The 12,634-nt window shown below is 38.8% G+C and overlaps 2 protein-coding genes across 2 annotated transcripts in view; both read left to right on the top strand.

Annotated features, from left to right (window-relative positions):
- Positions 1-12,634, top strand: part of LOC148043715 (macrophage mannose receptor 1-like) — a 187,615-nt gene that overhangs the window by 82,424 nt on the left and 92,557 nt on the right. The gene's annotated exons all lie outside the window — the stretch shown is intronic.
- On the top strand, positions 1,786-10,752 carry LOC106548035 (C-type lectin domain family 17, member A-like). Its single transcript, XM_087723710.1, has 5 exons — positions 1,786-1,865; positions 5,233-5,319; positions 7,560-7,711; positions 9,592-9,695; positions 10,566-10,752. The coding sequence occupies exons 1-5, from the start codon at positions 1,796-1,798 to the stop codon at positions 10,750-10,752; spliced, it is 600 nt and encodes a 199-aa protein (XP_087579836.1). The 5' UTR covers positions 1,786-1,795.

Consider the following 12,634-nt stretch of genomic DNA (forward strand, 5'->3'; position numbering starts at 1 on the left):
ATTTTACCATCTCCTGGTTTCACACTCTTAAAAGAGCCTTCCCGCCTCAGTCTTGAGCAAAAAAAGTGGCCCCAAACGGCTTCCTTGGTGGCCATTTGTCTTTCCACTGGCTGATGAATACCAAGGTTGTCTGCTCAGCTTCCCCCTCTGGTGCTGAGACGCAGCTTTCCTGAGATTCAGATGCTGTGATTTTGTTTAAAATGGACTTAACCGAGGTTAACAAAGACCAAATTCTGCTTTTTATACGTACATCCAGAGTACAGGCCCACGTATCTCATCAACTAAACCTGTATCTCCTTCCCTTCATTCCCTGGTGAGGCCCAGATTACAGCCTCCTGGGCCACGTGCTCCTTTTCCTATTCCAGACAGGGGTGGGAAGAGTGGGGCAATTCCCCTGGGACCCTTCCCTTCACCATCCGTCTTCCCCACAGACGAAGGGAAAGTCCTCGCTCTGCCTTTCTTCCTCCTTCTCCTTTTCTTTTGGGAACCAAACCAGAAGAGCAGAGGGGCAAAGGAGGGTGGGGGGGCTTGGAAAGGAAAGGGAATGGAGTGGAAAACTACTATTTCTGGAAGCAAAAAGGGAAGAATTCACAATCCATTTCTAGCTGGTCTTTGGAGAAACAGCAGCCCACTTCTTCTCCCTCTTATCCTCTGGCTAGGTTAACTCACAGGATGATATTGGGGGCAGCCATTCCCTCAGCCCCACCTACTTCCAAAGTGACCAGAGCTGGGATGAAATGGGAAGGGATCAGAGGTGGGTTGCTCCAGGTTCGGCCGAACTGGTAGTGGAATTCAGGCCTGGGTGGCAGAACCAGCAGCCACCCAGGCCTTCCACGCCCCCGAACTGGTTCCCCCGCTGCTGCGGCGCTGCTGCCATTTTGGTTTTTAGTGACTGTGCATGTGCAGTTCACTGTCAATTGTTCTGGACATGTGCTAAGAACAATTGACATTGAACAGCGCATGTGAACTGGTAGTAAAACCGGCAGCAACCCACCCCTGGAAGGGATGATTATTTCAGTGGGAATAATCAGTGGGATTTGGACGGCAACAATACACAAGCTCACAATAGATACAAACTTAAAATAAACTGCTCCAAACTTGATTGCAGAAAATAATACTTCAGCAACAGAGTGGTCAATGCCTGGAATGCTCTACCTGACTGTGGTTTCTTCCCCAAATCCCCAAAACTTTAACCTTAGCCTGCCTACCGTTGACCTCCTCCCATTCCTAAGAGGTCTGTAAAGGGCATGCATAAGCACACCAACAGGCCTACCATCCCTGTCCTACTGCCCTCACTTACTCGTATCCATTTCCTGTACTCATAATCATGTTTATACTTATATCTGTTATCTTACACATGCGTGACAAAGTAAATAAAATTATAAATTAATTGAATTAAATTTGAGGTGGGGAGAGGATTTTAGCTGGGCATTTACAGATACCAGCACAAGGCCAACAATGAAGATCTTTCTTCTTGGGACAGGGGTTAAAATAGATGTTTCTTTCTTTTCTTCTTGTGTCCTTCAAGGAATATTTGCTAACCTGACCAGCTCTGGTTTATGTCTTGCAAGTGTGTTGTGCCTGCTCCTGTTTTTGGCCACAGTTACGATGATCATTTTGTGTAAGTTAACCTCTCCTAGCCTAATACATTAGAATTTAGAAATAAGCCTTCACAATTACTCTGGAAAGGTTTTGTTTTTTTTTAAAAAAAAACATTTAAACATAATGCATTGGAATATTATGTTTATCTTCATTTTTTTAAGCAGATCTTTGCGAACTAAACAGATCAGCATCCATGAATGCAGCAATTAAAGTTGTTATGGACTTTGTTGTAAGCAGGGATCCATCCCTCAGAAATGAAAGCGGTAAGCAAGGTGTCCATATCAGTATCCCTCGAATAATTTCCCTGCAGATGGTACACAGCTCCATCGATACTATCCAAGGTGGGCAAGGGATAAAATGATAATTGCTGGAAATGACATGAAACCGAGGAGACACATTTGCATATGTGGTGGAAATCTGAAAAAAGCAGTGGAAAGTTACAATGCTGAACATATTGGGATCTAAACTTGAAATGAATCCACATCTTTTCTTTCGTAGTTATTATCAAAGCTCTTGCTGCCTTAAGTTGTGATAGAGAGGAGAATCTTCTGTGTTTATCTCCATGCAACATTTGATAGCTTTTTACAGAGATAGGGGAGATGGATATATATATACAAACAAACAAACAAATAAAATAATAAAATGAAGTAACTGGAAGATTTGCTGGCTGGCGCACATACCCCTGCTGGAAACCAGAAGTTCATTTTCTGGCATGTGTATGCCCCTAGGGTACTCCTCTTTCTGGTCGTGGCCCAGACGAGCGCCCACAGGAAGTGCTCCCTTTTCAATGCCGCCCGTGTGCGCATGCTCTATACCAGAGAGCCGAGGTGGCGCAGTGGTTAAATGCAGCACTGCAGGCTACTTCAGCTGGCTGCAGTTCTGCAGTTCGGCTGTTCAAATCTCACCGGCTCAAGGTTGACTCAGCCTTCCATCCTCCCGAGGTGGGTAAAATGAGGACCCGGATTGTTGTTGGGGGCGATATGCTGACTCTGTAAACCGCTTAGAAAGGGCTGGAAGCCCTATGAAGCGGTATATAAGTCTAACTGCTATTGCTATTGCTACCATCACTGGAACAGAGTCTCCTGTTTAAGCAGGGTCTTGGGCTAGAAGATCTTCAAGGTCCCTTCCAACTCTGCTATTATTATGTCATAATTTTTTCTATATATTTTGTAATACGGACAGAAAACCCTTGCTTAAATAATAGAAAACGTAGGAATATGACAGAAATTGTCAGGTGCAGGTAACCAGGAACAAGCGTTTGGTTCAAAGTACTTCAAATTTATTACATGCTACCCAGTTTCAAGAATCTGAAGTACACTACTCAAGGCACAGTGCTAGATAAGAGTCAACAGAAGTTAAGGAGGAGTGGGAGCAGGGGTGCTGTATTTAGGTCTCTTGTATTAGTGAAGTGACTCCAGACTGATGGAGCATTTGACCCCACCCTGGAACTCATCCTGGTCATCTCCTACAGCAGAGGTGCTGTAGGAGATGCCTTTGTGGCTTGTGGACTTCAATTCTCAGAATTCCTTTTTTTTTTTTTTTTAAATTTATTTAATTATTTAGAAATACAAATAATACAAACATCGTAAATACAAAAGAGTGGGAGAAAAAGGGGAAAAAAACACAAATATTATAGTGCACCTCTACCCCCAGAGTCCTTTTTTTAACCCTTATATTTCTTCATCTATAACAACTAAAAGATATACAATATATTCCAATTGTGCCCTTATCCCCTCCAAAACAACATATATTTTTGAGTAGGTATATTCCCTTTGCCTTCCATCAACACTGACTTTATTTTAAAAAATAGTTCATTATAATTATTTGCTTTAATCATCCTTTTAAAATTTAATTTCTGTTGTTAATTTATCATTTGCTGCCCTACTCCAAATTTCATTATACCACTCATTTCTTTGCATATCCCAATTTCGTCCCCAATATTTATCCATCACTAATCTAGCTGCCATTATCCAATTTACAATCAATTCCTTTTTTGTTTCATTTATATCCCGTTTTTCCACCAGCAACAGTAATGCAATCCTTGGTGACATATCTAAATTTACATTCCACAGTGCTCCAATTACTCTAAACACCACGTCCCAAATTTTGGAGCACTATCACAATCCCACCACATATGTTTATATGTTCCAACCTCTTTCTTGCACCTCCAGCAAATATTTGTATATTTACTGTCTATTTGATTTAATTTACGTGGTGTTGGGTACCACCTCCATATCACTTTATATCCATTTTTTTTAACTCTAACTGACATATTCTTATATACTCTTCTATTCCAAATATTATCAATTTTCTCCCAAATCTGATTCCTAAATTAATTTTTAACCTTTTGCCTGCTCTTCTAATTGAGTTAATATCCTATATATTTTCCCAATTCGTCCTTTCCCTATATATTTTTCATTCATCTCACATTCTTTTGTAATTATTTCAAATTTTGTTAACTGTCTATCTTTCTCCTTGAATCTTTCTTTCACTTTTATCCATTTCTCTAATTGTTTCAAATTCAGCCAATTTAATTTAATATCTGCTAAAACATTCTTTAGTTGTGTTATATTCTTCATGTTGTACTTCCAGTCTTCCCATTTATATAACTTATTTTCTTTTAGTTTACTAATCCATTCTTTCAATTCAATCCTAGGGAATTTCTCCATTTCCACCTCTTGTGTTAATGGAGAATTTCCTGGCATTAGCCGGTATCTCCATTTATTCCATAATTCCCTCAAGTTTTTAAAAAAGGGATTTTGAATCCTCCTAACATTTTTTTAATATCCTTTTTAAACTAATATGTTTCTATAGGATCACCTATTTTTAGCGTCCTGATTAATAAATTATATTGGTCTGTTTGATCCTGGGTTTGCATGATCTTTACATGGTTTCGCTATCAGTATTATCAAGGATTGCTTCCAGGAACATGGAATATTTTCCCCTTTCATTATTTTATTAAATTATCTTAATCTTCAGCACCAATAGTCCTTTGAAATTTTTATAATATTCTACATCTAATCCATCTAACCCTGATGCCTTACCTATTTTAAATTTTGAAATAACTTCCACTATTTCCTTTTCTTCTATTTGTGATTCCATTATTTCTTTACCGTTTTTTGAATTTTGCAATTTAAATTCTTTTCTATATATACCTGACTTTCATTCACATTTATGTCTTTATAGCTTTTTAAACAACTTCTGAAATGCCAACAATTTCTCTCTCATCATATTACATATTTTCCCCTTGTCGTTCTTTATTACTCCAATCAGGCTTTTTGCTGAACCATGCAGATTCAAGAATTCTGGGAGTTGAAATCCTCAGGTCATAAGTAACAATGCAGTTGACCCCACCATCGGGTTCAGCCCCCTCATCTCCTGTAGAAATGCTAGAAAAATCTTCTGAGAAAATAGCCATGGATCTATATGGGTGGTGGGCTTCCTTTGCTGGACCCATGTCTATTAAGGCTGTTTTTTTGTTGTTAGATTCCTGCCTTAAACAAAATTAGAACTGAATGTCTAAATGCTCTATCCAGCTCTGTGCCTCTACCATAGAGTGTATAGAGAGGTATATGGAAAAGTTTTGCTTGTTGAGCTCTGTCTGACTTTAATTTTGCAAACCCCTTTTAGAATATGAAATATTTTCTGGTGCTCAGAGGTTAGCAGAAGAATTGGCAGTAGAGAGTATAAAAATCATTGAAGTGGAAGCTGCAATTGGTAAGTCTGAGGGTGCGAGGCAAAACATTCAGGGGTTGGGGCAGTGGTGAAATTCAAATTTTCTTACTACCGGTTCTGTGGGCGTGGCTTGGTGTGCGTGGCAGGGAAGGATACTGCAAAACCTCCATCCCCACCCCGCTCTGAGGCCAGCCAGAGGTGGCATTTGCCAGTTCTCCAATCTACTCAAAATTTCCGCTACTGGTTCTCCAGAACCTGTGAGCACCTGCTGAATTTCACTCCTGGGATGGGGGAAGCCAGCCTGAGACTGTATCTGTTGAAAATCTGCCTCAGCTCTTAAAAGTAGAGCACTTCCCTTCTCTTGCCCATAGGATCACCCCGATGAAGCTCAAGCCTGCACTCCCCTCCCCTATTATTGTAAGCCGCCCTGAGTCCCCTCAGGGAAAAGGGCGGCCTATAAATGTTTAAAAAAATAAAAATAAAATAAAAATAAAGCCAACCGAGTGGCAATATTTTTAGTTCCTGACTTGCATTAAAATTTGCAATCCACTGCAAAGAAGCTGCAGTGGTTAAAAAAAAAAGTCCATAAAATGGAACGGTAGCTCAATAACTGAGCTGAAATAAAATAAGTCAAATAAAATAATAAGAACTCTTCCCATGACTTTAGGGACATGTTTGCACAGGCTTTTCTTGGCAATCACCCAGAAGTGGTTCACAAGCAGTTTCTTGCTGCTTTCTGGAGACAAATTCAGCGGTAGGGGGAAAATATTAAAAACAAATCTCAAATTATTATTAAAACAGCTACCAACTTCTTGACAGAAAAGAAAGATGTGGAACAAAATGAAAGATATATATATATATATATATATATATATATATATATATATATATATATATATATATATATATATATATATATATATATATATATATATATATATATATGTTTTTTTGTTTGTGCTGATAAATAAATAAAGGGAGACTAGTATAGATCTATTTCAAGCTATTTAGCTCTCATCAGCTAGCCATACCCATATATATATATATATATATATATATATATATATATATATATATATATATATATATATATATATATATATATATATATATATATATATATATATATATATATATATCAGCACAAATAAAAAAACATATATATATATATATATATATATATATATATATATATATATATATATATATATATATATATATATATATATATATATATACATACACACACACACACACACACACACACACATAAACATACATACGTGTGTGTGTAGGTAGGTAGGTAGGTAGGTAGGTAGGTAGGTAGGTAGGTAGGTAGATGTAGATGTAGATGTAGATGTAGATATAGATATAGATATAGATATAGATATAGATATAGATATAGATATAGATATAGATATAGATATAGATGATATAGATATAGATATAGATATAGATATAGATATAGATATAGATATAGATATAGATATAGATATAGATATAGATATAGATATAGATATAGATATAGATATAGATATAGATATAGATATAGATATAGATATAGATATAGATATAGATGATATAGATATAGATGATATAGATGATATAGATGATATAGATGATATAGATATAGATATAGATATAGATATAGATATAGATATAGATATAGATATAGATATAGATATAGATATAGATATAGATATAGATATAGATATAGATATAGATATAGATATAGATGTCGATGTCGATGTCGATGTCGATGTCGATATATATAGATGATATAGATATAGATATAGATATAGATATAGATATAGATATAGATATAGATATAGATATAGATATAGATATAGATATAGATATAGATATAGATATAGATATAGATATAGATATAGATATAGATATAGATATAGATATAGATATAGATATAGATATAGATATAGATATAGATGATATAGCTATAGATAGATAGATAGATATTGTAGGGCCATCTAGATATGTCGGTTCCTGGAATTGCCAGCAAGTCTTAACTAATGCTGCCTTATGGAAGAGGCCAGTCTGGAAAAGCAAACAACTGTGGCAAGAAAATGAGGTCAAAACTCACTTAACAAATGTCTCACTTAGCAACAGAATTTTTTATGCTCCGTTGGGGTCGTAAGTCGAGGGCTACCTGTATAAGGTTTCATTATGCAGTATCTTCATCTTATCTTCTACTACATGCTGTGTCTTTTTCTCTTCCTTCCTTCCTGCAATTCTCTCTGGAACATTTCTTCACTGGCTGAAAGATGGCATTATTATTCTGCTAAAAAAAAACTGGATACCCTTTGAAGGGGCCCTTTACCTCTTCAACTCCGTTGCAAGGAACTGGACAAAAGCCAAAGAATTTTGTGAGACTGAAAAATCCACCTTGGTTTGTATTGAAAGTACTTTGGAAGAAGTAAGTATTTTGGAGGAATTTTTGATCTAGTAATTAAGGCACCTGGCTAAAAAGCCAGGGACAGTGAGTTGTAGTCTTGACTTAGCAATGAAAGCCAGCCTGGTGACTGACAATATGCCCCCTTCCATATTTGGGCATACCAAGTGCTTTGACATAACACTTAATTATTTCCTTGGCTCAGCTGAGTGGGGAGGAGAGCTTGTGGCTTAGAGGTTAATATAATTGCCTCATATGTAAAAACAGCCCAGGTTTGAATCCCAGCAAGGGTATGGCTACCTGATGAGAACTAAATAGCTTGAAATAGATTTATAGTAGTCTCCCTTCATTTATTTATCAGCAAAAATGCAACACAAAAATAGTTTTTCTGTCTGGAAGACTCGTGGAGTGGGGCTGAAAGGCAAAAGGGAAGCAGTATGCTCCCTCCCATATTTGGCATACCAGATGCTTTGCAAAACACACACACACACACACACACACACACACACACACACACACACATATATATATATATATGTTTTTTTTTTAATTTGTGCTGACTTTAAGTGTATATATATATATATATATATATATATATATATATATATATATATATATATATATATATATAAAATATTATGTATGCTGGCAAAACCCGTATCAACCATTAGCACTAGTCAATTGTATTTGTGATGCATTTTAGAATGTTCACTTGGCTGAGTTTCATGTTTTATGAATAAAGTATATAATAATAACAATAACAACAACAACAACAACAACAACAATAATGAACAAAAATCTACTGAAGGCCCAACAGACGAAACAAGAATACAGAAAAGATGTGATAAAATCAAGAATGGAGAGTTGGCAGAACAAAGCACTGCATGGCCAATTTCTGGAAAAAATAAAAGATAAAGTGGACAGTGAACAAACTTGGTTATGGTTAACAACAGGTACATTAAAGAAAGAAACAGAGTCACTAATCCTGGCTGCGCAAGAACAAGCTATCCGCACAAATGCCATTAAGGCCAAAATCGAAAAATCCTCTGATGATGCCAAATGCAGACTTTGCAAAGAAGCTGATGAAACTGTTGATCACATACTCAGCTGCTGTAAAAAAATTGCGGTGGCTGATTATAAATTGCGGCACAATTCAGTAGCACAAATGATCCATTGGAATTTGTGCAAAAATTATAATATTAAAACAGCAACAAACTGGTGAGAACATAAGCCTAAAAAAGTCACTGAAAATCGGATGGTCAAGATCTTTTGGGTTTTTCGTATACAAACGGACAAAATACTGGCCCATAATACACCAGACATCACACTGGTTGAGAAAAATAAGGTTACAATCATAGACATCGCAATACCAGGTGATAGCAGGGTCGACGAGAAGGAATATGAAAAAATCGTGAAATACCAGGACTTAAAAATAGAAAATCAACGATTATGGCACAAACCAGCAGTGGTAATTCCAGTGGTAATTGGCACACTGGGTGCTATTCCAAAAGCACTGGAATTACATTTAAAACAGTTAAAAATTAACAAATTCACCATCAGTCAAATGCAAAAAGCCGCACTGCTTGGATCTGCACGCATGTTACACAAATACATTACGACATCCTAGACCCCTGGGTGGGGCCCGACTAGTAAGCAATGCTAAATCCCGCGAAACAACTGGCCGCTGTGATACAATTGTATAATAATAATAATAATAATAATATTGTTGTTATTGCTATTTTTTTAGTTGCACATTCAGCCAGCTGTTTAGACCAGATGTATGATTCTTATCGATCTATCGAATTCTTCCCAAGGACCCCAGCTAGGCAGATGTCAAGATTTGATACGTTAAAAGTGTCACTGAAGAAGTATTTCTAACATTGATGTGCTATTGATGTTTTCAGATGTTTGTAACGAGAGAAATTGCAAAGCATCCTAAGGACTTTTGGATGGGACATAATTACTACAAGGACAAATGGGAATGCAATGGCATAGAAACAAAAATTGCGTAAGTTGATCCATGTTATGGAGTCTATGCCTTGTTCTATAGAAACCCTGAAAGAAATTCCCCCTTGTATTCTGCTGAAAAACGGAATACGGGTGGCTCAGTGGCTAAGATGCTGAGCTTGTTGATCAGAAGGTCGGCAGTTTGGCAGCTCGAATCCCTAGTGCTACATAACAGAGTGAGCTCCCATGACTTGTCCCAGTTTCTGCCAACCTAACAGTTCGAAAGCATGTAAAAATGCAAGTAGAAAAATAGGAGCCACCTTTGGTGGGAAGGGAGCAGCGTTCCGTGCACCTTCAGGCGTTGAGTCATGCCGGCCACATGACCACGGAAACGTCTTTGGACAGCGCTGGCTCTTGAAACAGAGATGAGCACCGCCCCCTAGAGTCGGGAATGACTACCACATATGTGCGAGAGGAACCTTTACTTTTATCTTTACCATTCTGCTGAAAGCTCTACACACACATTCATCCTCATCAGGAATATACAATCTGCAGCACCAGGGTGGGACTATCTGAAAGGACACATTGGATTATGAGTGTCATGTGACAAAAAGGTAAAATTATTAAATAAACTCAACAGATAAAGCACAGAAAAGGAATAACAAATTAATTGGGCTCACCCATTGCTATTACATTGTATTTGGCTCCTTAAAATGTAGCCAGGATGGCAGGAAAAGTGCCTGCTCACTTTTATAGGCATTACACACATGTGAAAAAAGGAATAAGAGGCTTTTGATGATGTCCTTGTGGTGGACCTTCTTGACTTTTTTGACCTTCCCAGGGACACCTTTATCATCCGCTTTCCTCTCCCACAGATGAGTCTTTATCTTAATTGTGTGGGTGACTAACATATACTGTGTTTGACTTCCAGCTACTGGTCGGTGGCAACTGTAACCGATTACTATAAAGACAAATGTACCATTCTGTTATCCCGCTGTTTGACCGCACCAAACTGCTGGACTAATGTTGATTGCTCGCTAGATTACTTCACCATTTGTGAGAGGAAGCCAGATAACAAATGGCACGTAGAAAACGCAGCCCCTGTCAGCAAGCTGTAACTGAATTGGTACAACAGGCTTAAGCCCTTTGATATCCAATAGAAATACCGAAATGCCTGATGGAAGAGTTCAGCTTTTGGCATGTCCAAGACCAGGTCTCCAATGAGTGTCTTTGAGCTAAAGAAAATGACTTCCTTGTCCAACGCACAGACGTTATGTGTCTACCAAAACGAAAGGTGGGATGGCTCGGTCGTATCCTCCTTTCCACTGGAAATAAATTAACTTTGTAATTCGCCTTCTGTTTCCTTACTTGATCCTTCTGAAGCCCTGCTTGTTTTTCACACTCTGGCAATTTATGCATTGCAAACCCACGGCGATTATCACTTTTGTCCCCCATGCCGCCATTCTGTTAAATACATCAGTCCCACAGCACTGCCTGATGCCTAAGGATATTTGCCAAGATAGTAGGGCTGTATTGCTATTATCCTCCTTATCTTTCCTGTCGCCTATTACACAGTGATAGTCCTAAAACACCAATAGGAGTATTACCTACTCCTATTGGTATTTTATATTGCTGTGTTGGTTGTGTCTTACGATTTGTGATATATCACTGTTGTTTGCATGCACTCTGAGAAATTATGTTTTTATGTAAACTGCATGTGTGCAAACTGTACGTTTGCATTGTATGTTTCTAGAGAGCTTACTCACTGGAGAAAAAATTCCTTGTGGGTCCACTTGGCAATAAGAAATTCTGTTCCTGTTCCTGTACCATTCCATTCCATTCTTTAAGGAGATATACAATCCACATTGTAGTAGATACTGCAAATTATAGCATCATGATGAGGAAGCCGTTTTTAATCAGCAAAGACAAAGACTGACAAAAGGGGGGGGGGAATCCATATTTCCTAATGAACTTCATTACCAGCAGCCTCGTGAACATGAGAATCATGATGCCCAAAGCTTCCACGGGAAGTGACCAGAGATATTGGGGAAGGGGCCCTCCTGCAACGGGCGAAGGGAGCTGTCAGAGTGCTGTTTTCAGGTGTATTTCGGAGAAAAGAGGAGAGGAGGCTGCCTTCCCAGGGGAGGAAGAGGCGGTGGGGAGGAGGATTTGTCTCCCTGGCCTGCAGAAATGGTCACAGCCTGCACTTGTACTGAGGCAAGATGGTACTGTGTGCCCATTTCCGCCTCACAATGGCCCAAGCCATTTACTAGTGGACCAATTCACAGAATGCCAACCCTGCATGCTGCCTCATCCTGTTCCTGGAGGGTGAGAGGGGGATGATGCTGGGAGCCCATGCCAAGAGGAGAGGCTCCTAGTAGGGCCCCCAGAGCATGGAGGTCATCCCAGCTGCTCAGCTAAAGCATGGTGGGCCCTGAACTGGGCAGCAGTGAGATAGGGAGATGCTGGTGGCAGAGGATCACTTCAAAGGCAATGGCAGAGGGGTCTTTTGGGAGGCAATAGAACTCCTTTTAGTTGCAATCCTCACTTTGATAAACAGAGCTTTGGCTCTCTTTATTCAGCCATCTGCTCATGAGGACTGAGGCAGCAGAACTTCAGGCAGCCATTTTGTCTCCCCTCCTTCTTGCCTCATGCCTAGCAACAGCCCTTTGATTGGATGCTGCTGCCTATCTTTTAGTTTCAAGCTTCACTTTGACACCCGGCTTTGGCTCTGTTTATTCAGCCATTTCCTTATGGCAGTGTTTCTCAAGCTTGGCAACTTGAAGATGTCCGGACTTCGACTCCCAGAATTCTGGGAGTTGAAGTCCGGATATCTTCAAATTGCCAAGCTTGAGAAACACTGCCTTATGGTGTGTGGTGGCAGAGCTTCAGGCAGCCATCTTGTCTTCCTTCCTTCTCACAACAACAGCCTTTTGATTGGTGGCTGCTGTTTGATTGACAGCTGGGACAACCTGAGGACAGCCACAAGGGGAAGGAAAA

Source organism: Thamnophis sirtalis, unplaced genomic scaffold (genome assembly GCF_051295495.1).
Source record: "Thamnophis sirtalis isolate CommonGarterSnake01/CBP01778 unplaced genomic scaffold, rThaSir2_p1.2 scaffold_10, whole genome shotgun sequence".
Taxonomy (NCBI): Eukaryota; Metazoa; Chordata; class Lepidosauria; order Squamata; family Natricidae; genus Thamnophis; species Thamnophis sirtalis.

Coding starts and splice junctions, on each gene's coding strand:
- LOC106548035 (XM_087723710.1), top strand. CDS start 1,796: ATGAATGCAGCAATTAAAGTTGTTATGGACTTTGTTGTAAGCAGGGAT. Junction 1,866..5,232: donor ATCCCTCAGAAATGAAAGCG/GTAAGCAAGGTG, acceptor AACCCCTTTTAG/AATATGAAATATTTTCTGGT. Junction 9,696..10,565: donor GGCATAGAAACAAAAATTGC/GTAAGTTGATCC, acceptor TTTGACTTCCAG/CTACTGGTCGGTGGCAACTG.